General features: G+C 39.2%; 1 protein-coding gene across 1 annotated transcript in view; it reads left to right on the top strand.

Annotated features, from left to right (window-relative positions):
• The window catches only part of LOC139726617 (uridine-cytidine kinase 2-B-like), a 35,889-nt gene extending 12,599 nt beyond the window's left edge, over positions 1-23,290 (top strand). Inside the window, exons 2-6 of the mRNA XM_071637606.1 lie at positions 16,120-16,276; positions 17,318-17,414; positions 18,074-18,213; positions 21,061-21,207; positions 21,921-23,290. Of these exons, the coding sequence (XP_071493707.1) occupies positions 16,120-16,276; positions 17,318-17,414; positions 18,074-18,213; positions 21,061-21,207; positions 21,921-22,114 (735 nt within the window). The 3' untranslated portion in view covers positions 22,115-23,290. The remainder of the gene's footprint in view (positions 1-16,119; positions 16,277-17,317; positions 17,415-18,073; positions 18,214-21,060; positions 21,208-21,920) is intronic.
• The last annotated feature ends 364 nt before the right edge of the window (positions 23,291-23,654 follow it).

Genomic DNA, 23,654 nt, shown 5'->3' with positions numbered 1-23,654 from the left:
ATCCCCCCAAATTAAGGAATCTTTAAAAAAATGGGACCTTATTGTACATTTTCATCTTCTACTTGAGAGTGCCTGGTCAAATTTTGGTAGAGCTGTGAATAATTTAGATTAGTGACTGCGTGAAAGGTGAACTTGCGATACTCAGGTGAGCGCTAGACCCGCGGGTCTCTTGTTGAATAAAGTGCACATTTCTTCGACTGTTACTGACATATATGTAAAGGGTAATATTATTCCCCCTGCCTTCTGAAAGAGTGAAGATGAGTATTCTTTTGTTATGAGAGAAAAGTGAAAATATGTTGATTTTTCTTCATTCTTTCTTTATATCATTGTACACATGTGACATCACAAACTGTAGTAGTCTTCTCATCCAGCCGTGACTGAGCAGCAACTTCAAGAATTCATAACTTTTGAACGGATTGTCCTATTTTCCCCAAATCTTCACTTATGTGTTCTACTAATATTGCTGCATTCGCTCAACCCACATGTCTATGAAGGTGAACTTGTCCTTTAAAGTTGATACAATGGCTTGCATTTGGAAATAAAAAATTGTGGTTTTTAGCATTTTCCCTGCACACAATATGTTTGTGATATAGTTAAATTTCATGATCTGTTGCAAATTTAAGCATCTGTTGGAAGAAAATGTAAGTTTTTTTTTTTTGGATGCATCATTACTGCAAGATATTTGGGATAGAAATCAATGGAATGCTCCCGTAAAAAGAGATTTCTATTATGGAACCTATAGAACTACAAAATGATGGTACAAATGCTTTCCAGATCAATATTGAAGTCCACCCACTGCAGTGAAAGGCTAGATGTTACAAACAGGTTTGAACTTTAAAAACGAAAATATTTATCAAAGTGATGCAAGTACTGTCAAAGAAGAATTGTCGAGACCAAGTGATGGAGAAGAGTGCAAATCATCTGTGTACTTCTCTTGCTTATTGAGTCAATTTCAAATTGGATAGTCACCACAGCAATGAGAGGTGAATGGATCAAAATGTCACATCCTACAAACACACCGAGGGCTGCTCTTTGTGTCTGTGTTCCAACAAACATTGGTCTGCATTCCACAGTTACATTCATGTTTCCCAGTCTGCTCCGTAAAATGTAGGTCTTATAGAAAAAGTAGTGTGTATATGTGTCATTTTCAGATGACAAAGGGGGTGGGGGGTGGGAAGGGGTCAAGATAAGAAGAGAAAGAAATCCAATATTAAACAGATTCAACCCACAAAGCTAATCTTCTTTGATCAAAGTTATAATGCCTGGCTGAATGTGTAGGAAATTGTATTGTACATTTTGCCACATCAATCTTGAATGGTGGGGAGCATGCAGTGATACATGTACAACTGTACTTGCGTCTTTCGTATTGTGAGTGGGCAAGACAAAGAAAGCATTCGTTGTGCATAGAGTTTTGTTTTTTCAGCCCCCAAATATGAGGAGATACCATTGTCATGTCTCTTTCATTGTACAATATGTGTGGCCTTGCCAGACACGTGCTCTTGGCACTGGCTGTTACAAATTTGTAGGTAGCATGCCAGCTTAAACGGAAGTAATACATCTAGTTGTTCTGTTTTTGTACTGCATGTGGATACAAGGGGCTTGACTTGAGTTCAGGCTGTCAAATATAACCCATTTTCACTCGTTACCCCCCCCCCCCCCCCCCCCACACACACACACACTCATTGTTGATTCCGCCAAGGGAGGAGGTTATGTTTTCATTACCAGTGGTTTGTTTGTCCGTGTGCAGAGTTACTCAAAAAGTTGTGAACGGATTTGGATGAAACTTGCAGGAAAGGTTGAAAATGACACAAGGAACAGATGATTAGATTTTGGTAGTGATCCAGAAATTTTTATGGATTTTATGAAGGATTTTCAATATTTTGACAGGTAGGGTCAATGAACTTGGGAGTTCAAGCTGCTCATTTTTGAAGTTATACACGCACTAAAGTGCATGCTCTAGTTTCTGCTCGGGTGAGGTGCACCGCGCAGTTTGAAGTTTATGATGTAACAAAATTTTTCTATATTGGGAAATTGGGCGATTTTCAGCATGCATACACAGATTTTCAGCATGCATACATATGGGTGGAAATCACTGATCGCTATGGAATAGCAAGATCATCGGTGGAAAGTAGCTGCTTGGCGGAGGTCTGCGCTCTCAAAGTGCTTGTCTAATTTTTCATTTTTTTCATTTTTTGTTGTTGTAAGGGTATAAAGAGTAATGTATTAGAACAAGAGCTTGTACAGGTGGTGGAGGAAAGCAGCATACCGCTGGATGAACTACTCCTACACCAATGTACGTGGTATTTGATAGGGGAGTATTATGCTCACTGCAGGGTTGAAGGATCAGATAAGGTTCGTAGCCAGCCTTTTGTCAAGACTGCTGCCAGTTTATTTTTTTTGACCATGACCTTGATGGAATACAGCATAGTACACTTTCTGTCTCAATGCAAAACAAACTGTGATCTAAAACATCCCATTGACATTGTGTACGACAAGGCCATCATAGTGAAAAACAGAACTAACTCTTACAATGAATCTAGGGCAAACTCTTAAAAGCAGTGTAGGGAAGCTTTATACATGTGTACCATAATGAAACTATGTATGCAGTTTGGCTATTAGCCTGTGATTGCACTGTAGGCCTGCTCTATATCCTGTATACGCCAAATATTTAGTGAGTCTAAATTTTCGTGAATCGAGACTTCCCAACAATTGTGCGAGTGGTTAAATTTGCAATTGTGAAGTACTGTTATGACGTGTGCGTCACATTCATATCAGGATCAGAGTCATTATTTTCGCATGTCTTTAATTTCGTGAATAGCACCTGACTCGCGAAATTTGCGAAAATAAAACCTCACGAAATATTCGGCGTATACAGTAAATTTGTTTAAATGTTTAAATATGCTTAATGTTCTCAAGCCTCCTTTTCAAGCAAGTCAAAATGGTTACCGGTATTATCCAAAATAACCAAGACTACAAAGTGTTTGTCCTTTTTTTCTGTGGGGGGGGGGGGGGGGGGTTGTTATGATGTTGCTTATAGATAGCAACCCAATATTTGTTGGATCCTGAGTCCTACAATTGTACCTGTGAACCAGATTATAGGCAGGTCAACACGTACATTGTATGCAACTCGTCAGGAGTACAAGCATGTAAGCCTGGCATAATGTATTTGATATAGTACATGGGTAATAATATGCACCTTTTGCTTTTCACCACATTTGCACTATTAGCAGGAGCAGCCGGTTCAGTATGTAGGTAAACACATCATTGATTTTAATAGCCTGAGTATCTTTTGTATGTGCAGCAGTGGCAAATATACAATGTAGACTTTTTTTTTCTCAATTTGATGAAAGAGTTTAGAGATACATAGACAGATAAGCAAATTCATTTCAAGAAATTCCTACGTGTACACTGTATTTCTTCTGGGCTTTATTGTCGTAATTGATCTCCTGGTTGGAACAGTTCAAGCGAAGTAAATTACACATTATACATGCAATTGTGATTGCTCTTTTCACTGCAGCAAACTAAAAAGTAAACAATACACGTGTACATTACAGGATGTACAGATGTAATGACAAATGTACAATGTGTAGTGCATGAAGAACACAGATGAATGCAGTTTACACAGAATCATGGTTTCAAAAATCCAGATCGGGGGACAAATGACAATTCACTTTGTTACAAAAGGGTGAGTGTTATCTTATTCAGGGCTGCACACTAACCCATTTTTCTGCCGGTCCAACCCGTCTCTGTCGGACCGGTAAATGCCCCGTTTTACCATTTTTTGCCGGTCCGAACAGAAAATTTACCGGTCAACAACAACAACCTAAAAAAACATTAAATGACTTGCAAACGTATTTTCTTGGGTTTTTTTTTTTATGGACGTACCCCCCCCCACCCCCACCTATGTTCATTTTACAGATTATTTTTTTTTAACTTGCATTATTTATTGCACAAATTTTTTTTAAAAAAAGATAGGAAAAAATAGAATATTTGTTTGTGAATTACAGTGTAAAATGATAATGAACAAAATCAGATTGTATCAAATGCGTTTGTGACTTTTTCTAAACATCGGCACACGAACTTGCTGCGTAACCTGCTCTTGATGGTCAGTTGGATTGCGACGATTTAATGAATTATTTTAGCTGTGATATTTTCTGATGCACGCGCTACAAGGGGTTCTTTATTTTTCTCCCGATAATCTATTCGCATTTGTGCATGCGTTCTTGAAAGGTACACGACATGCAGGGCCGAATTCGCGATCCTTTTTGCGTCCATTTCCACCTCAAATATTAGCGGGATTGTGACGATTTCATAAATTACTTCGGCTGTAATATTTTCTGATGCAAGCACCAAAAGAGGTTGAAAATGTGTCCTTTATTTTTTCCCGACAAACTCTTCGAATTTCGTAAGTGCGTTCTTAAAAAGATGCACAACATGGCCGAATTCATGATACTTTTTTCGCCTATTTCTACCTCAAATATCAGCGGGATTGTGACGATTTCATAAATTACTTTGGCTGTAATCTTTTATGATGCACGCGCCAAAAGGGGTTGAAAATGTGTCCTTTATTTTTTCCCAATAAACTCTTCGAATTTCATAAGTGCTTTCTTACAGATGTTCCACACAGTCGAATTCATGATACTTTTTGCGCCTATTTCTACCTCAAATATCAGCGAAATTGTGGCGATTTCACGTATTACTTCGGATGTAACTTTTTGTGATGCACGCACAGGCAAGAATGGTTGAAAATGCGTTCTTTATTTTTCTCCCCATAATCTCTTCGCATTCCGTACATGCGTTCTACGACACGGCCGAATTCACGATCATTTTTGCGCCTATTTCTATCTCAAATATCAGCGGGATTGCGATGATTTCATGAATAACTTCGGCAGTAATCTTTTATGATAAACGCACCAAAATGGGTTGAAAATGTGTCCTTTATTTTTCCCGGATAAACTCTTCGCATTTCGTAATGCGTTCTAAACAGATATACGACACGGCCAAAAATCATGATTCTTTTTGCGCCTATTGTTTCCTCAAACTTCAACGGGATTGCGATGATTTCATGAATTATTATTCGGCCGTAATCTTTATGATGCACGGGCCAAAAGGGGTTGTAAATGTGTCCTGTATTTTTCTCCCAATAATCTCTTCGCATTTCGTACATGCGTATACAACGGCCGAATTCACGATCCTTTTATCGCCTATTTCTACATTAAATATCAGACGAATTGTGGCAATTTCATGAATTACTCCAGATGTACTAGTAATCTTTTGTGATGCATGGCACGCACCAGCTAGAATGGTTGAAAATGCGTTCTTTATTTTTCTCCCCATAATCTCTTCGCATTCCGTACATGCGTTCTTGAAAGGTATACGACATGGCCGAATTCACGATCCTTTTTGCGCCTACTTCTACCTCAAATATCAGCGGGATTGCGATGAGTTCATGTATGACTTCGGATGCAATCTTTTATGATACACGCGCCAAAAGGGGTTGAAAATGTGTCCTTTATTTTCCCCCGATAAACTCTTCGCATTTTGTAAATGCGTTCTTAAAAGATACACGACACGGCCAAAAATCATGATTCTTTTGCGCCTATCGTTTCCTCAAACTTCAACGGGATTGAGATGATTTTATGAATTATCACTCGGCTCTATAATCTTTATGATGCACGGGCCAAAAGGGGTTGAAAATGTGTGCTGCATTTTTCACCCAATAATCACTTCGCATTGCGTACATGCCTGTACGTCACGGCCGAATTCACCGTCCTTTTAGCGCCTATTCTACATCAAATATCAGCGGGATTGCGATATGTCATTAATTATTTCGGCTGTAATCTTTTGTGATACATTCACCAGAAAGGTTGAAAATGCGTTCTTTATTTTTCTCCCGATAATTTCTTCGTGTTTGGCGTTTTCAAAATTATACATTGCATGCAGGGCCGAATTCGACATTCTTTTTGCGCCTATTATTGTTTACTCAAATTCCAACGGGATTGCGAAATTTTCATGAATTACTATTCGGCTGTAATTTATATGATGCAAGCGCCAAAAGGGGTGAAAATGTGTCCTTTATTTTTCTCCCGCTAATCTTTTCCCATTTCGTACATGCGTTCTTATCTTCAAGGTATACGACACGGCCGAATTCACGATCCTTTTTGCGCCTATTTCTACCTATCAGCGGGATTGTGGCGATTTCATGAATTACTTCGGATGTAATCTTTTGTAATACACGCACAAGAAGGGTAAAAATGTCTTTTTTATTTTTCTCCCGATAATCTCGTCGCATTTGTGTATGCGTTTTTGATAACCAAGACGGCATGCAGGACTGAATTCAAGATCCCTTTTTTGCGCCTATTATTTCCTCAAATTTTAACGGGATTGCGTTGATTTCATGAATTGTTATTCGGCTGTATTCGTTTATGATGCACTCACCAAAATGTGTCCTTTATTTTTTTTTCTTTTTCTCCTCTATAATCTCTTCGCATTTCGTACATAATCTTTTGGAAGATACGACGCGGCCGGTCGAATTCATGATCCTTTTTGGGACGATTTCTACCTGAAATATGTAAGCGGGACTGCCATGATTTCATGATTTTTTTTTTCTCCCTAGTATTATCTCTTCACATTTTGTGCATGCGTTCTTAAAAAGTACACGGAAGGGCCGATTTCGTGATCCTTTTTGCGCCTATCTTCGTTATGAGAACATTCTGAGCGAATGAAAATATTAATTTGTGAAATGACTGTGCAAAATGAAAATAAACGCAATCAGATCCATTTACTGTATCGCTGAATATCGAATGTGTTTTTACTTTTTCTAAAAATCGACACAAGTAAATTAGTTCTAACATAACTGCCACGCTGCTGCGAAGCCGGGATCGGATCGATCTTGCGTTAAAAAATCATGAGTAAAATGACCTAGAAATGCGTGCGCTTCTTTCAATGCTTCTTGTCTGGCATGACCGCCGATCGCAAGCAAACGAGAAGCAGTTACACTGTACATGCTTTGCATCGTGTGCTTTGCATGTATTGCATTGCATGGCAGTGCGTGAGCAGCGCCAAATGCGCAAGCGAGCGCGAATGTAACTGGTCCACTGCTAGTGCTAAAAACTATGTTTACTGTACAAATTGCACCGGTAGACATAAACGAAAACTTGCGTAAAACTTGTTGAACAGTGCGATATCTTGCATTCTGTTTCTCCCTGATCGGGGCTGCTCTTTTCCTTTCTACTGACCCCACCAATGCTTTTTTTTTTTTTTTACTGGTCATGTCGGACCGGTAACTTGTGGATTTCCTGAAAAGTTACCGGTCCGACAGTGACTTTTACCGGTCTTTGACCGTCGGACCGGCGCCAGTGTGCAGCCCTGTCTTATTGCGCGATCCAGAGCGACACAGTAAAATGCCAGCGTCACCATGTTATAATGAATTACATTTATGCTCTTGAAATGTCAGGGGTTACCAGCGGAATCTTTTGTTTTTGTTTTTGTTTAATTGTGTGTAGCTGCGTGCCATGATTTGAATAATTTGAATTTTTCCTTTTCTTTGCAGAGGCTACAGTCAAGTGTAGTAGACATCTTACCTTTCATTGCCCATTTTTGTATCAAACTACATGTACACTGGAGAATGTTCATTCTGTCTTGTCAAATGTGTCCTTTCAGAAGAGGTGTAGTACACATGTTGCATACACTGTAGGTTTCCATGCATGCCTTCACATTTAAAGGAAACTCAAACCCAAAGAGAAATGTGCATTGAGTGAAAGCAGCAAAATTTAGTAGAAGACATCAGTGAAAGTTTGAGGAAAATCGGACAATTGATGCAAAAGTTATGAATTTTTAAAGTTTTGGTGTTGGAACTGCTGGATGAGGAGACTACTAGAGGTTATGGCATCATGTGTGGATAACAGTATAAAGAAAATGATAAAGGAAATTCCACAAAACAATCGTTTTTCATGAAAATTACATATTCCATCAACTTGATACTGACATATCAAGGGTAGCAATTATTCCCCCTGCTTTCTGAAAGTGGTTAGTCAATTGCTCTTTTATTATGCTAGAAAAGTGAATTTTTGTGGAATTTTTATGCCTCCGTCACGAAGTGGGGCCGGAGGCATTATGTTTTTGTGTCCGTCTGTCCGTCCGTACGTCTGTCCGCATTCGTTTATGCGATAACTTGAGTAATTGACTGGACTTTTACCAAACTTGGTCCAAGTACAAAGTATGATGGGGCAATTACTTGATTAGATTGTGGGTGAAATCGGTTATAGGCCAAAGGTCAAGGTTAAATCATGAAATTGTATCCGTTTACGCGATAACTCAAGACTGGATCGAGCAAATTTCACCAAACTTTGTCCAGAGATGATGTACATAGGACAATTATTTGATTACATAGTTTTTGAGTGAAATCGGACAGAAGTCAAAGGTCAGAGATCAAGGTCAAATCCTGAAATTTTTCTGTTTACGCAGTAACTCAAAACTGGATAAAGCAACTTTCACCAAACTTGGTCCAAGGATGACATATGATAGGGCAATTAACTTGAGTAGTATTTTAGTGAAATTGACACGAGGTCAAAGGTCAAAAGGTCAAGGTCAAATGCTAAAAATTGTGCTATTTCCCCCAATCTATGCAATGCCCGAAGATGTTTCCTTGCAACTTAGTGTAGACATGTACTATTGCGTAAAGATTCTCCAGAGAGAGATTCATGTCATGAGGTCATATGTCAAAAGGTCAAAGGTCAGGTGAAAATGTTACAATTTCACTTTTCTCGCAAGTGGTTCAATGTATCTTCATAGAACTTGGTACATGTACATATGCATGTACTCACTGGCAGGGATTATCTAGGGAATTAAGGGGTCAATAGTTAGGGGTCAAAGGTCAAGGTCAACTCCTCAAAATTTCACTATTTCCCTCATCTGTCACTTACGTGTCATTTGAGTATGAATATATAAGTGTGTGTGTGTGTGAGGGTGTACTATGTGCAATGCTTGCAGGATTATTTTTAAAACTCAATATATATACATGTACATGTAGGCCTATTACATAATGGAGATTCTCTGGGGAATTTCCTGCCAGAAGGTCAAAGGTCAAAGGTTAAGGGTCAAAGGCCAGACTAGAATGCAAAATGAAAAAAATTATATTTTGTACTCCTATTGGGGGAACCATGCATTATGGCTGAGGCATACCAGTCGCCAAAGCGACATTTCTAGTCTTATATGTTTTCTTTATATTGTTGTCCACACATACGTCATAACCTCTAGTAGTCTCATCCAGCGGTTCCAACACCAAAACTTTAAAAATTCATAACTTGTGCATCGATTGTCTGATTTTCCTCAAACTTTCACTGATGTGTGCTACATGTTGCTGCTTTCACTCAATCCACATCGTTTCTCTTTGAGTTTGGGTTTCCTTTAAAAGCTTCATTGGCAGCACGTTGTACAGTCTAGATTCTTTGTGGGAGACACATCATGATAATTCTACAGTCACCAACCACAGCCCAGGTTGCAAGCTCATTACTGTCCCCCCTCCCCTTTCTTTTAGAACTGTACCTTGTCTATGAAGTCAAGAAGTACAGGTGTACAATCTGATTTTTTTTTGTTTTTTTGTGTGTGGTAGTTTTTGCAACATACAACTGTAGTCATAACATAAGGACATCCAATCAACAACTGCAGTGGCCTCCCCCCCCCCCCCCCCCACACACACACGTAGGATGACCTACTGTATGATTGTATGCTACTTTGCACTGTACAATGTACCAGTATGTGTGAATGCTACATGTATACACTGTTATATACAAGCCCTTGTATTACAAGCATTATGAACAAAATGTGTAAAACAGCAGTCATGAATGCAGAGCATTACATCATACAGTATCATCAAACCTTCAAGCAACACATACAGTGTACATCATACCTTTCTTTTATTCCCAGTTTTTGACATACCAAAAACAACAACAACAACAACAAAAGCCTCACTCTGTGCAAGTCTTACTGAAACTGATATGTGAGGACGTTTCCTTTCGAAAATATTTCCCTGGCGAGAATCTCTAGGCTTGACTTTCAGAAGTTTTTAATATCGTAGTATTCCATTTCCATGAATTCTGTATTATATGCACTTGTTACATCTGGAGAGTGGTAAATCTGTGCATGCTATTGACAGTTGAAAATCTTGATTAGATTTGCACATTTTGTTTAAAACTTATTTACATTTACAATTTGTACAAAATGTCTGTACCATCAGTCATTTCTTTTAAGATGTGGATTTAGGCCTTACTTATTTTTTTTTCTGTGGTTATTCGTAGGTTTATTTGTCATTTTTGGGGGTATATTCCATAACTACAGAACTGAATGTGTGTCCTTATTTGTGTGTTGTCACTACAGAATGTGTACTTTGCAATTCATTTCTTTAATTTGATTTAAAGAATGGACTAATTTTGTTTGTTAAATGTTGATTGTGTAAGCTATTTTGAGCTCTGAGTGATATCCTAAAGAATGAATGTGTGTCTTTTTCTCAAGGAGCGAGTCTGATTTCTTTGATCCTACATACAGTTGTAAGTTTGTTATGCCCGCATACTATGCCTATACTTGCTGTATGAGGCATTGTAAATTTTCCGATGGAAACCATAGTTACTGCATGCAGCATTTCTGAGGAGTAAATATTAAAGGTTCTGTTTACCATTGGGAGAAGTGATTTAAAAAATGTTAAAGAATCACATTTGATACATATGTGTAGGTCAGTTGTATCACAAAACATCCTACCATGTAAAAATTTTGCAATTCAGCCTAAAATATAAGGAGATATCACAATTTTTCTTGTTAAACCATAACTGTAGACGGGTTGAATAGTCTAGAGACATTTGTTTTATAACTATTGTTGACATTTTGTATTACAACAATTACTTAACAGTAATTATACTGATTCAAATTTTTACATTGTTTGTTTGTATCCGAATCTCACATGTTAGAACTATTTTGAAGCACTAAGTCCGGGTTTTGCTTTTTGTTTCATCTGCAAATGGTTAATAATGCCTTTAAAAGCCCCATCTATCATCCGATATATATGCACATTATGTTTTCTTTTTGATGTATGATGTGGGCGAAACACAAAGGCTCCATAAGAATCCTGGGGCTTTTCTTCCTCTGTGGTGTGATGAAAGTGACCATTGAAAAGCCTCTGATGATGATGTTTGCCTTGACATTTTACATCTTGGATGGCAAGTTGTTTAATATTGCTAGTTCTGTACTGCAGCTCTGAGGCTTACCACAAGACACAAAGTTAATAGAGGTCGTCTACAATAATATTTACATTATATAGACCATATTGATAACTGAAATGCTACAGGTAGAGGTAATTTCTGTTCTCAATTAAGATGGAATATTTCAGTGAAAAATATCGATTAATTTGACAGTAGTCCTAGCTTTAACAAAATTCATTGTAGGCCTACATTTTTTTAAAGTTTGTGTGTGTGTGTGTGTGTGTGTGTGAAGAAATGTTACCTTCCACACAAAGTATTCTCATTTGTGAAGCCGTACAAGCAGAGGTCATTGAAATTGGTCAAGCATAAATCTTGATTAATTCAGAGTCTCGTCTTTTACAGTATTGTGTAGAAAAGTACTGCATAGTGATATGTATAATCCTTGAAAATCATTGCAATTTAGTTATTGATGTGAGGCTTTGACAACAAGCCATTTACAATATACTGTAGGAATGATTTTGGAATTTAGGATGAATTATGTATAAATAAGCACTGATCAAGTATGTACTAAACTCTCCAGAGAAAATTGAGGAAGCAAACTTTGTCTTGCACTTTACATTGTAGGCAAGTGTATGCTTCTGCTCACAAATGTATTAACTGGATGACTCAAAGTGTCATCTGAAAGGGCCTACAGTAGCCCTGGTTATTAGAATTTAAATTAGTGCTGCATACTCAAGGTGTGCAAACTGCCAGAGCGTAATTCTGTGGCCATTTCACAACGAGTTGAAAAAGTCATGGAACATCAGGAACCTCATCCTGCATTTAGTAAGCATGGAAGTATGAAGTGAGTTTGATAGAAATTGATCTGGGGATGTGTAACGTACGGTAGTGAATTTGTACATAACATGCAACTACACAGTGTGATGAATTTGGCATTTTACCATCTGGGCATTGGGTAGGCATACGCAAGTACTCCGTTCAAGTGTTTTGTTGTTACATGTATATCACCTATAAAGGATGCTAAAACATAGATGAGACATTTCCACTGAATGCCATTCATGCCAATACAGTAGTCAACATGAAAATACATGTAGCCTTCTTTTAAGGCCCTTACACTGTGTAATAGCATTTACAGTCAGGAACCAAAAGAGCTGGAGCCGACTGTGTCAGTGGAATTGATGTCTATTGAGGTCTATTGAGGTCTGCGAGAGGGATTATTTTTCATGACTGGGAGAAAGTCTGCACTGTGCACCGTACCACTCCTGAAAAATTTAGCCTCTTTGACCGATGAAATTGCTCCATCCAACCATCAGCCATCAGTGTAAAAGATGATGCGTTCATGAGTTTTCAAAAGAACTCTGTTGGTGGTTGCATTCTTTGCTACCAAAAGCTCATTTATATAGCAAAATTTGGTAATTCAAAGGCGTACATGTATGTTAAGATATTTTGGCAGGTCTCCACGGCCCTCTGTACTGGTGGCTTGACTTTGTCTTACTTGACAAGCCTGCTTTGCTTCTCTTGCAGTTACTGTATAATTATGCCGAATATTTCGCACGGTTTTTATTTTGGCAAATTTCGCAAGTCAGGTGCTACACTGTGTTTGTGAATTTGGAGAAAGCCTAGACAATGTGCACCACTCTAGAGCCACTTCGACCAATGAAATTGTTCTATTCACCCATCACACATCAGCCATCGTGCAAAAATATTGACTCTGATCCGGACATGAATGTAACCTACACTCATACATTTCTCCATTCAGTGCTGCGCTCCACGATCACAAATTTAATGACATTGTGATACAGCATGGCATATCACGTTAAAAGAAAAAAAAAAAGTTGCTGTATGTTGCCAATACCAACACTTTTTTTTCAATGGGTATTAAAGAGAGACGTTTTAACATATGATTCTGCAATTTAAAATAGTAGACTATACATAAAGATACTAGAATAAAACATTCCAAAATTCCCTCCTCAAAGTTCCTAGAGAAAGAGGGAGAGACAGAGAGAGAGAGGGAGAGAGAGAAGTAGACAATGAGGGAAAGTTACCGTGTATGAAATGAAGATGTTAAAGAAATCCACATCTTTCAGACTTTTTGTAGGGCTTCAGCTCAGACTAAAAATTTGAATGAGAGTGAGTAGATAATATCGATCAAAGAATGGGTGACATTGATTGTGTTTAATACACTTCAGAACCCTACAAATTTCCAACTGACTTTAAATCAAGGTTTGCAAAAAACACCAGAAAGAAAGAGAGAAAAAGATCGAGCAATCAAAATTACCAGGTCAATGAAGATTCGTGAATTTTAGAACGGAAGCTGACACAGATATCACATAATATCACATTTCCTTTTCCTTGTCTTTGTTTTGACGATACTGAAATCTGACAATATTTGTACAAAACATGAATAGCGTGTGTGTGTGATGTCCACAGCCTTGCAGCATCGACTGATTAATGGCTGTGGGAGTACAGTCCTTGGTACTTGACTAGTTAGGGATGAATGAGCCATGAGCTCTCTTCAGAGACCTGCCCCGCCACCCGTTAGTTCTTTCATGTGCTCAGACATGCATAATTCAGCAATCATATAGTAACCACCATGACATATTATCGAGTGAACACATCTAGTTGATTAATTAAAAAGGTTAATTTTGTTTTTCCCTTGCCGTGATATTTACAGCGAGGTAAGAGTCTTTTATCCGCTAGCCAGCCAGACTGAATTCTTTAGAGCTTCAGAATATTTCTTTCCACGACACAAACACAATCTTGTGAACATAAAACACTTGTACATTACCTTCATATTTGTAGCTCCATTTACAGAATGTGATCCAAAGTATAATAAGAACTGCAGCAGTTATGCCAAGTTCAGAATTTATACTGGTATTCAATTACCACACGTAGGTAATGAAGTCTTAATCAGAACATCTCCATTTTACAGTTATAAATGTCAATCTCTTGTTTGACTAAATTCTCTTTGAAAACCACACACATACAGACTGTACATGACAGTGCAGCACCTCATTCCCCTCTACAACCTCCATCCCCCCCCCCCCCCCAAGGAAAAAAAAAGGAAAAAGAAAAGGAAGGATAGCTGTGCACTGTTCCTAGTCATTCTTCATCAGGTCTTTGCTCACACCCAGTCCCTGTTCTGGTCATACCCCTGTACATTTACTCTGTTTGTGTGGTCTGTTTACATACAATATTATAAAAAAAATGATTAGTCTTGATCCTTGTGTGTGGGCCTCTTACTATGTTTGGTCCTGTTGTCATCTGGCCAGTCTGACATCTCATTGCTTTTGGTCCCACTTCGTACCAGATCCGGTACCACCACTGGTACCACCACTGGTCACACCCCCTTAACTACTTCTGGCCCCACCTCTTTCCTGGAGTTTATTCCCTGACACGTTGTGGTGTCCTCTTTTTGCGTAATGCTCTTGAGTGTGATCCCTCTTGATAATATGGTCTCTGGTTCCTGTTGTGTCTTTTTTTCCTATCATTGTGGTTGCCTGTCACTAATATAAACTTGTCCTTTCGTCTGGTTATTTTCATTGATGATTCCTTGCATTTCTGCTCTTCATCATGTTTAGTTCCTCTTGTACATGTATGTATCTGTTCACCATCATGTCTCTCTACTCACCAGGTCTGGCTTCCATATTTACATCTGATCCTTCTCTTGTCCTCTGTTTGTTCCATCCCTATTTTATCTACATGTAGTCCTTAAAAGTAATCTGAACCATCATTTTCAGTTTGATTCAAATAGATTCACGGAAATAAAAAAAAAGCAACAAAAGGTGGAACTTTTACCAAGCTATGGCATTTATGGATATTTGAGAAAGTCTTTAAAGTTCAGAGTCGCAGTATTTGGTACAGTATGAGCCGCAAACATATCAATATTATATGCAAATTAGAGGAGGCAGTGTTTTTTTCACACTACAACTATCTCTTTGCAGTAAGAGTGAAATTTTTCACATTATTAGTAATTTCTCATGGCAGGCCGGGTAGGATGAATTTCATGTGTTTTTAATTTCACAAATGGTCAGGACAATATTGAGCAAGCGCTTCATACAGCTCATCACTGCCACGGCGGTACAGAAGGACGTTTGCAGCATAATACATGCATAATATGTGCTACATTATTAACTAGAAAAGCACTCTGAGAGTGGAGACCTCCGCCAAGCATGCAGCTCATTTTCACCACTGATTTTGTTCTTCTATTATTTCCACCCATACGTACTGCATTGTGTGCAGAGTCGCCCGAATCCCAATATAGAAGCCTTTGTTACGTCATAAACCCTCAGCTGCACGGCGCGCCTCGCCCTAACAGAAACTAGAACACGCACTAATTAGTGCGCGCATGCAAACCTCAAATGCACGCAGCCTGAACTCGCAAGTTCATTGACCCTACCTGCTAAAATATCAAAAATCCTTCATAAATTCCCCCAAAATTCTCGGATCACTACCAAAAGTTAATCGTTTGGTACTTGTGTCATTCTCATCCTACTTTCCTGCAAGTTTCATTCCAATCCGTTAACTACTTTTTGAGTTATTTTGCGCACGGACAAACGAACGAACGAACGAACGAACAAACAAACCAACAGTAACGAAAACATGACCTCCCCCCTTGGCGGAGGTAAAAAGGTAACTGGTCGCATTACAATTGGCAAATTCACTTGTGCTACAAAACTAACAAACATGAAGGAGACTACATGTACAAATAACATAACAGTGAACACCCCTACAATATGCCTACCTTGAAGTCAAAGATACAAAGTAATGTTAGCAAATGTTTGAGTGCTTTCAGTTTCACAATATTTTAATGGTGATTGAAAGTCATGAAAATTTGGTTTTTCACAGTAGTATGATGATAATCTGTTTGGTGGAGAAGTTGGCAACTTGTAACCATTTCTTCCCTCTTTCTTCACCCCTTGTCCAGTCCTCGGTGTGCGAGCGCATTGTGGAGGCAGTCGGTCAGCAGAAGATGGACTGCAGGCAGCGGAAGGTGGCCATCATCAGCATGGACAGCTTCTACAAGGACGTCTCGGACGTGGTCAACAGCAGTGCCATCGGGTCGTACAACTTTGACCATCCAGGTTGGTATGGAAAATTTTGCCAAACACCCTCCTCTAAATTTTGTCTGTGAGGAATTCCGCTTTCCCCATGGATGTGGGGACTTGGGTATTTTGTTTTAGAGAGGAAAATGAATGTGATGTTATGTAGTGCTTTTATTCGTGGATGCTGCGCCCATCTTTTTCTTGTCTGTGGCATGCTGTTGTGACATCAATAATGTACGATGTGCCACACCCTCCTTCTGAATGACACTGCCCTTCAAAGAGTAATGGTGACCTTTAAGGATTTATTATTATTATTATTATTATTATTATATGTAGGTGCTTGGCAGCCACAAAGCCAGCAATAAATATACACATTTAATGGGGGATGGCAAAAGTTGATTAAAAAGTGAATTGCCTATTCTAAGGGGGGGGGGGGGATGGTACACATATTACTGGTGAACTTGAGTTTCTGAGACCAGCTGTCCATAAACTCGAGCCAAGTATCTTATACAGAGAAAAAGAAATGATGTTTTTATGTACTTCACCATAGAAGTGCCCATGAAAATTATGGCTACTGTCTGCTGGTTAGCAATTTAACTTCTGGTATCTCTCTCCAAAATGATTCTTTGAAGGTTGACGACCTACCAATTTTGTGACAAGAATCATTGAGGTAAAATTTGGACCAGTCAGTATTCTGTTGCGTATCATGCTAATGTGAGACTGTCCCAGGTGACTGTAAAGCACAAAGAACCATGCCACATGTAATGTTGCCCAAACATTCAAATGTTGATTTATATATGATCTTTATAGATATATTGTATAATCAATATAAATGCCACTCCTGTTTAAACAAAGTTCTCGGGACTGGCAGTGGTCTTTCGTTGAATCAAAATTTTGTTATATACATGTAGCTGAACAATAAAGTATATCCTCATTTAGACAATAATTTTGGGGCCTGAATTTTTACTTCATTGTAATGAGATTATTGCTACTTATCGTAACAGTGGGAGTGCACTGTATAAATGACTATATCAAAATATAGATATTAAAAACAGACATGTACACCTTGTGACACAACAGATGCTGTCGACGAGAAGATGATGAAGCAGACGTTGACCGATCTACGGGCCGGGAAGACGGTGAAGATACCCGTCTACGACAAGATCAAGAATTCAAGGTTAGCCTCTTGTTCTGTTTGTATGTTTGCTTGTCTTGTAACACATGGTTTCCCCATTGTGTATGTGGGAGACTACCTCCAGTGACGACAAAGTCCTCGGGACGGTCAGTTTTCTTTCATTGACACACACATATATATATATATATATATATATATATATATATATATATATATACACACACACACACATACACAAAATTTCGTTTTAGCCAATCAAATTAAGTATGTAAAAAGATAGAGATGATAATTATGGGACCTGAATTTTAATTTATTTGTAACAAAATTTTGTTAAAATCATAATTATTGTAACGGAAGTACCCTGTACGAAAGAAAGCTGTCAGCTGCCCTCTGTCAAAGGTCAAAGAACTCATGTCTTATCAGCATTGTGTAAATGTTCTCTGCAATTTATGCAAGTTTACTTCGTGCAAACTTTCCCAGTTATACTGGTGATCAATCTGCAGTTTGAGTGATAGTCGAAAGTTGATCTGTGAAACCTTGACCATTCATGACCAAAAGTGCAAGAAGAGTAAACAGAAATACTCTAAAGCAAAACCTTCATGAACCCAGTCAAGAATCTGGGTTCTGTGATTCTGGGTTTCTGGGTTTTTGATTATGATTATACCAGACATCACAGCCATTGACTTTGATTTGACACACAGGACGGCCTTCTCCACCATCGATCCCACCGACGTTGTGTTAATAGAAGGGATCCTGGTCTTCTACTTCAAAGAGATCCTGGACCTGTTCGACATGAAGCTCTTTGTGGACACAGATGCAGACACGAGGTTATCGAGAAGAGGTGAGCACAAGAAGGACGTTGGATTTCTTGTTTAAGGAAGAATGTGTATTGCTTTGGAGAGTGTTTTGTATCACCACCCCATGATGCTGCTGAAGGTCGTGTTGGCTTATTTTTTTAGATGCTGTTTCTTGTTACTTCAATAAACTTTGGGAAGATAGCATCTATGTCTTGTTATGCCACTTGGTTTGTAGATAAACTTTACCACACAAAACTGGGATAATGATGGTCATTTGGGTGAGAGGTCATGGTTGAGGATCAGAATTATAGCTTTCAAACAGTAAACCGAAAAAGGGCAATAGATCCCTACTGGCACTGTCACAATGGGCCTGAAGTACCATTTAACCCCAAAAAGACTTGGGGGGGGGGGGGGATCATACCCCCCCCCCCCCCTCCGGAAATGTTCAATAACTTCCAGAATTAATAAGATCTCACTGCGAGACTTCATGACTTTTTTCTTAAGAGTCTCACGCATCTTTTGATACCTAATTTGCGTATATAATACCTACAGCGGTTATATTTGCCAAAATTGCCAACTGCTATAACTCCCTTAGTGAGACAGTGCGAAGGGTTAGTTGTAGTGTTGATTTATAGCAGTTTTCTTTGAGTGAAACCATTATATTAGCTCAAGACGTCATTCATGAAATACAGTTTTCTGTGTGTTTGTGGTGTTCTTCGTCTTGTTCTTTTTTTTTTGCACAGAGCTTTTCCTCATTTTCCATTAATTTGAGCATGTAAAGTATACTTGATTAGGTGGTTCAGTTGATACTTTGCCAGTGGGGGCTGGCATTTCATGATTGCACAGTAATTTCGTGTGATCCACCCTCAGTACTTCAAGTACATGTTTCTGAATGGGTGTGATGCACAGAGAGTGAGTGCATGATACATCATTGATTTGCCAGGTCATTGTCTTAGTGAAAGTTCTGAGATATGCCCTTGCACAATGTCCTGTTTGAGAGTTGTGCTTGCATTACGTATGACCGGACAGAGTGAGCTATCTGGGTTGTTATGGTTCCTACTCAGGAAATGGCCAAATGTGGTGTCTTTGTTTCCTACGTTTTATTGCTGTCTGGTTTAAAAAAAGGAGCAATACCCCCCCCCCCCCCCCCCCACACACACACACACACACACACAGACACAGACGCAGACACACAAACACACACCATAACTCAAAGTACACACCTCTGCTCCTAGAATGGAGGATGGAGGATGGGTCACTGTTTGCAGTTTGCTGGTTTCTCACCTCTGTCTGTTTGTTTGTATGTTTCATGGTCTGTTTGTTTCTAAGTCTGTCTTTAAAGGTAAAACATACTAGTACTTTCCCACATGACCACAGAATATGTCAATTTTTGCTCAGAAATGGAGACATACACATGAGAAACGTGTGATATAACACTGACTTTTTTCATTTCACTCACCTGATCTCAAAATTCTCAAAAACAACTCATCCTGACAAATAACATCAGCTGGACAGGTTTCTCAGTACAGTCTTCTGATATATTGCCAGCAAATTCCAAATGGTGGGCAATGAATTTCAAGCCCTTTTGAGAACTGTATGTTTTAACTATATATTATCTTGCTTGGTAGTGGGTACAGTTTTATACATGGGCAGGCTCCCTCCCCCCCCCCCCCCCCCCCCCATGTTTCAGAGGTTGAGAGTGAAGGGTTGGCAGCACTCAACTACTGGAATGCAACTGTGAATGCAATAATTTGAGAAGCGATTTGCCACACAACTTTCCAACACGTGGGCCATAGATGAGTTATATGCAGAGGGGCAACGACTTTATGGAGATTTCCCCCCACCCCCCCAAAGCACAGTAGAGGGCATGAGCCAAGGTTGAATTCCCAGCTGTTACTGTGATTGCAACAGCTCATGAAACATCTTACATATTTTAACTGCGTTGTTTGGGTAATTCCCCCTGAGCCCCTCAGTAGCACTTGTTTGCTAACTTCCAGATATCTTTTGAAGTCAACTGATGTCAAGCTATTTTATATTAGGTCCCCCAGATAGCTCTAGCTCTGGATGATAAATAACTTGGCACTGGCTGAAAACTTGGGTTGGTACACCAAGGGTTGATCGCACTTAGCAGTTTGTTGATCGTGACAATAATTTTCTCTTGTGCTCTGTACGAGTCTCTTGTTCGTTTGTGGTGCTGGCCAAATCGTTGGCTTTATCTTTGAAGGACATGTGTCGTGGCATAAATTGAGTCTGAGTGACCCTGATGATGAAATAGATTGCAAAGCCTGGCAATGATCACGAAATCGTGTGTATGCCATAAATCATATATGGACCATGGCCCCTCCCTTGCCCGCCAGCCACAAAATGCCATTGACATTGTATATAAACTGGTTGCCAGTGGTAATGATGGAGTTAATTTGACAATACATGTATGTCAGAAATATCTTAGATATTAGGAGGCTGTGCATGCATGCATGTCCAATGACACAAGTACTGAAAAGATGCTAATATTATTCAGAGTACTTGAAAATCCAAACTAGACTGCAGATGATGAGCACCTCATGTTCACAGTCATAGCCAAATTGATATTAGTGGGAAAAAAGAAAGAAGTAGTGCCACTAATTTGGTAGACGGAAACCAACAACAGTGTATAAAGTGAAGTAGAATGTCAATTGCACCTTTCTGATCTATCATAAATGATGCTTTGGTCTCTTTCTTCTTTTTGCTCAGGTAGAGCAGTAAAGTTGCACAAGTACGCATGTCTAGTTATAGTAATGCAAATGTCAAACTCTATGGAAGCAACCTTCACGCATGACATGTGAAGCTGTGCCTGTAAGCAGCTGGGTGTTTATACCTTTGTATCTTATTTGTCATTCCGTTCTATTTTTCAGTGATGCGTGATGTGAAGGAGAGGGGAAGGGACCTGGACAAGGTGCTCATGCAATACGTCAAGTTCGTCAAGCCCGCCTTCGAGGAATTCTGTCTTCCAACCAAAAAGTATGCCGACGTTATCATTCCGCGAGGTGCCGAAAACTCTGGTGAGTGAGGCAGTGTATCAATCCTGAGAAGCTGATGTTTGTCAAACAAAGTGTGAAAGCAGTAGAGTCAAATGCATTCGTGATGTATGTGTGTGTAATCTGTAACAAGTGAGGTCATAGTGGGTATGAAGATAGCTCTTCTGTGTGTTTCCTACAGGCTGCATTATATCTTAGACAGCTTGCTAGTATTTTATATTGGTTTAAAAAAGTGGGATTTTTAGGACGAACACCATACTAGGGCTTTTCATGGCTCAGTCAGTAAGAGTTCCAGTCTAGCAATACAGAGGTCTCGTGTTTGAATCCTGATGGAATCCCATTTCCTGGCTCATTTTTTATTTTTCATTTATAATGAAATGTTATAAGACTCAAGTCCATTTTGATCTGTCAGCGTTGTATCTGTTGTAGGCAAATAACCTGGTAAGATATTATGTTTTTGTATCATACCAGGAAGAATTTTGAAACAGAATAGATGGTGGAAAGGGAATTTTTGATTGCTTTGTTTAAGTACTTCTTATTCTTTGTTTCCTTCATTTTGAAAGAGTGATGACAATTTTACAAGGTTTCTTTGTGTTGTCTAAAATGCTGCGTTAGCTCATCAAACTGCAAAAAGGGCATGTTTGCTTGTCATGACATGTCATAAATGGGCTTTTGTTTCGTGAATACTCACTTTTTTGGCTTTCGCCTTCAACCATTCCCCCCACCCCCTGCTACAGTTGCCATCAACCTCATTGTCCACCACATACGAGACATTCTCAACGACGGCATCAAGACGGAATACCACAACGGCATCGCCAAGGCCAAACTCCAGGATGGCCTCTCCTCATCGCTCAACGACTCGGTGCTCATGGCGGCCGGGCCAGCAGGAAGGAAGATATCAGAGTCAGGCGGAAGAGGACGCCCTCACTAGCCCCGGTGGTCTCTGTTTGTTTATTCGTTTTGTTATTTTAAAAATATTTAATTTCTTTTATTTTCTCTTGTTTTGTTTCTGTTCTTCACCATTGCTGTCGCAAAATGTTCATTTTTTAAGTGAGTATTGTGATGAGACGAATAGGATTTCATGACATACGGGACATTTTGTATTGTATTGTATTGTATTGTATTGTCCAACCGAATTCAGGCTATGACTCAACAAGTGTATAACATAGAGATAGATATATGTGTATTTGTGTATATGTGTGTATGCGTGTGTGTGTGTCAGTGTTTCTGTGTGTGTGCACACCATGGGGCTCTTGTGAGACAAAGTGTGGAATAAGTGTGAATATGTTATTAAAACTAGAATTGTCATATTTCTAGTTTGTAAGCACGGCAAAGAATGGAAAGTGACCGCTTCTTTTTTTAAAATTTTTTTTCAAAGTTGCTTGTGATGGCGCTCATTCGTTTAAAAGAAGGTGATACACCACCCTCTGTAGATTGCCGTGGAGGATATCACAGCAGCTTAGGGGATTAATTTAATGTGAAAAGTTGTCTTAGCATCATTACACCATGAATGGGCTTCTTCATGACTTAAGTACGGATGTTGTATATGTTCTCCTCAAAGAATGTGTGTGTACTTGTACTCTCGAAGTTTGACTAAGAAATTTTTTTAATTTCTGCACCCTTTTTTTGTCACGAGTACTGAGAGTGATCTCCAATTTCAGACTTTGCCTGGAGGTGTGATACCCATGTTGGAGCCTGCAGATTGAAATTTGGTTTTTCGTTTAGCCGGCCTTTGCGCTTTGGGTGAGTACGCGCCTACTACAAAGGGAGAGGCTGGCGAAGTCTGTCGTCATTTTTTTTTATCACAAACTCGTTTGATCTGTTGAAGATTTCAGTGATAGCCAATCTTGTGTGTAAATGTGTGTAAATATTGTATTAAGACGAGTTACAATGTATGTCGAAGATATTGGTGCAAAAAAAAAAAAAAACGGCAAAGTTTGCCCACATCTCACTGAAGAATTTTCCTGATTGAGAAGTTGACCGGCTAGGCCGTAGGCCATCCACAGACTCAGGGAAAGACACCGTTGCTATATGACCGTCACTGCTGAGATGCGTTGCCATAGCTTTATTGCTTGTTCTAATGTAATGATTATCGATTGCTAAACCATTTTTGGAGATTTTCTGTGAATTACCAGCAAATCTCTTCTGATCATTTTATCCATCCAAATGTCCATTGTGGGCACACTTGGGAGGGGGGTGGGGGGGGGCTACCTAAACAATTGGACTGGTCACATGCCGAAATCAATGGATGTGCAAACAACAACTTACCTGATGGTATGATCACATTCCATTCATGTGGCAATCAGGCTTTGTGCTAGTTCAAAAGTGATGCGCAAGTTTGAGCAGGGTAGGTAGGAATTATGTATGCATGGTACATATGAGCTGTCTTGAACCATGGGGCCTAGCCAAATGGGGTCCAGGCAGAATACAGGGATATACTCTGTATGCACAAATCCTGCTTACTCAAAATG

Source organism: Diadema antillarum, unplaced genomic scaffold, assembly GCF_040938485.1.
Source record: "Diadema antillarum isolate AM-2024a unplaced genomic scaffold, OU_Dant_1.0 seq00000094_RagTag, whole genome shotgun sequence".
Classification (NCBI taxonomy): domain Eukaryota; kingdom Metazoa; phylum Echinodermata; class Echinoidea; order Diadematoida; family Diadematidae; genus Diadema; species Diadema antillarum.
The sequence above is the reverse complement of the archived record's forward strand: the minus strand, read 5'-3'. Positions and strand labels throughout refer to the sequence as shown.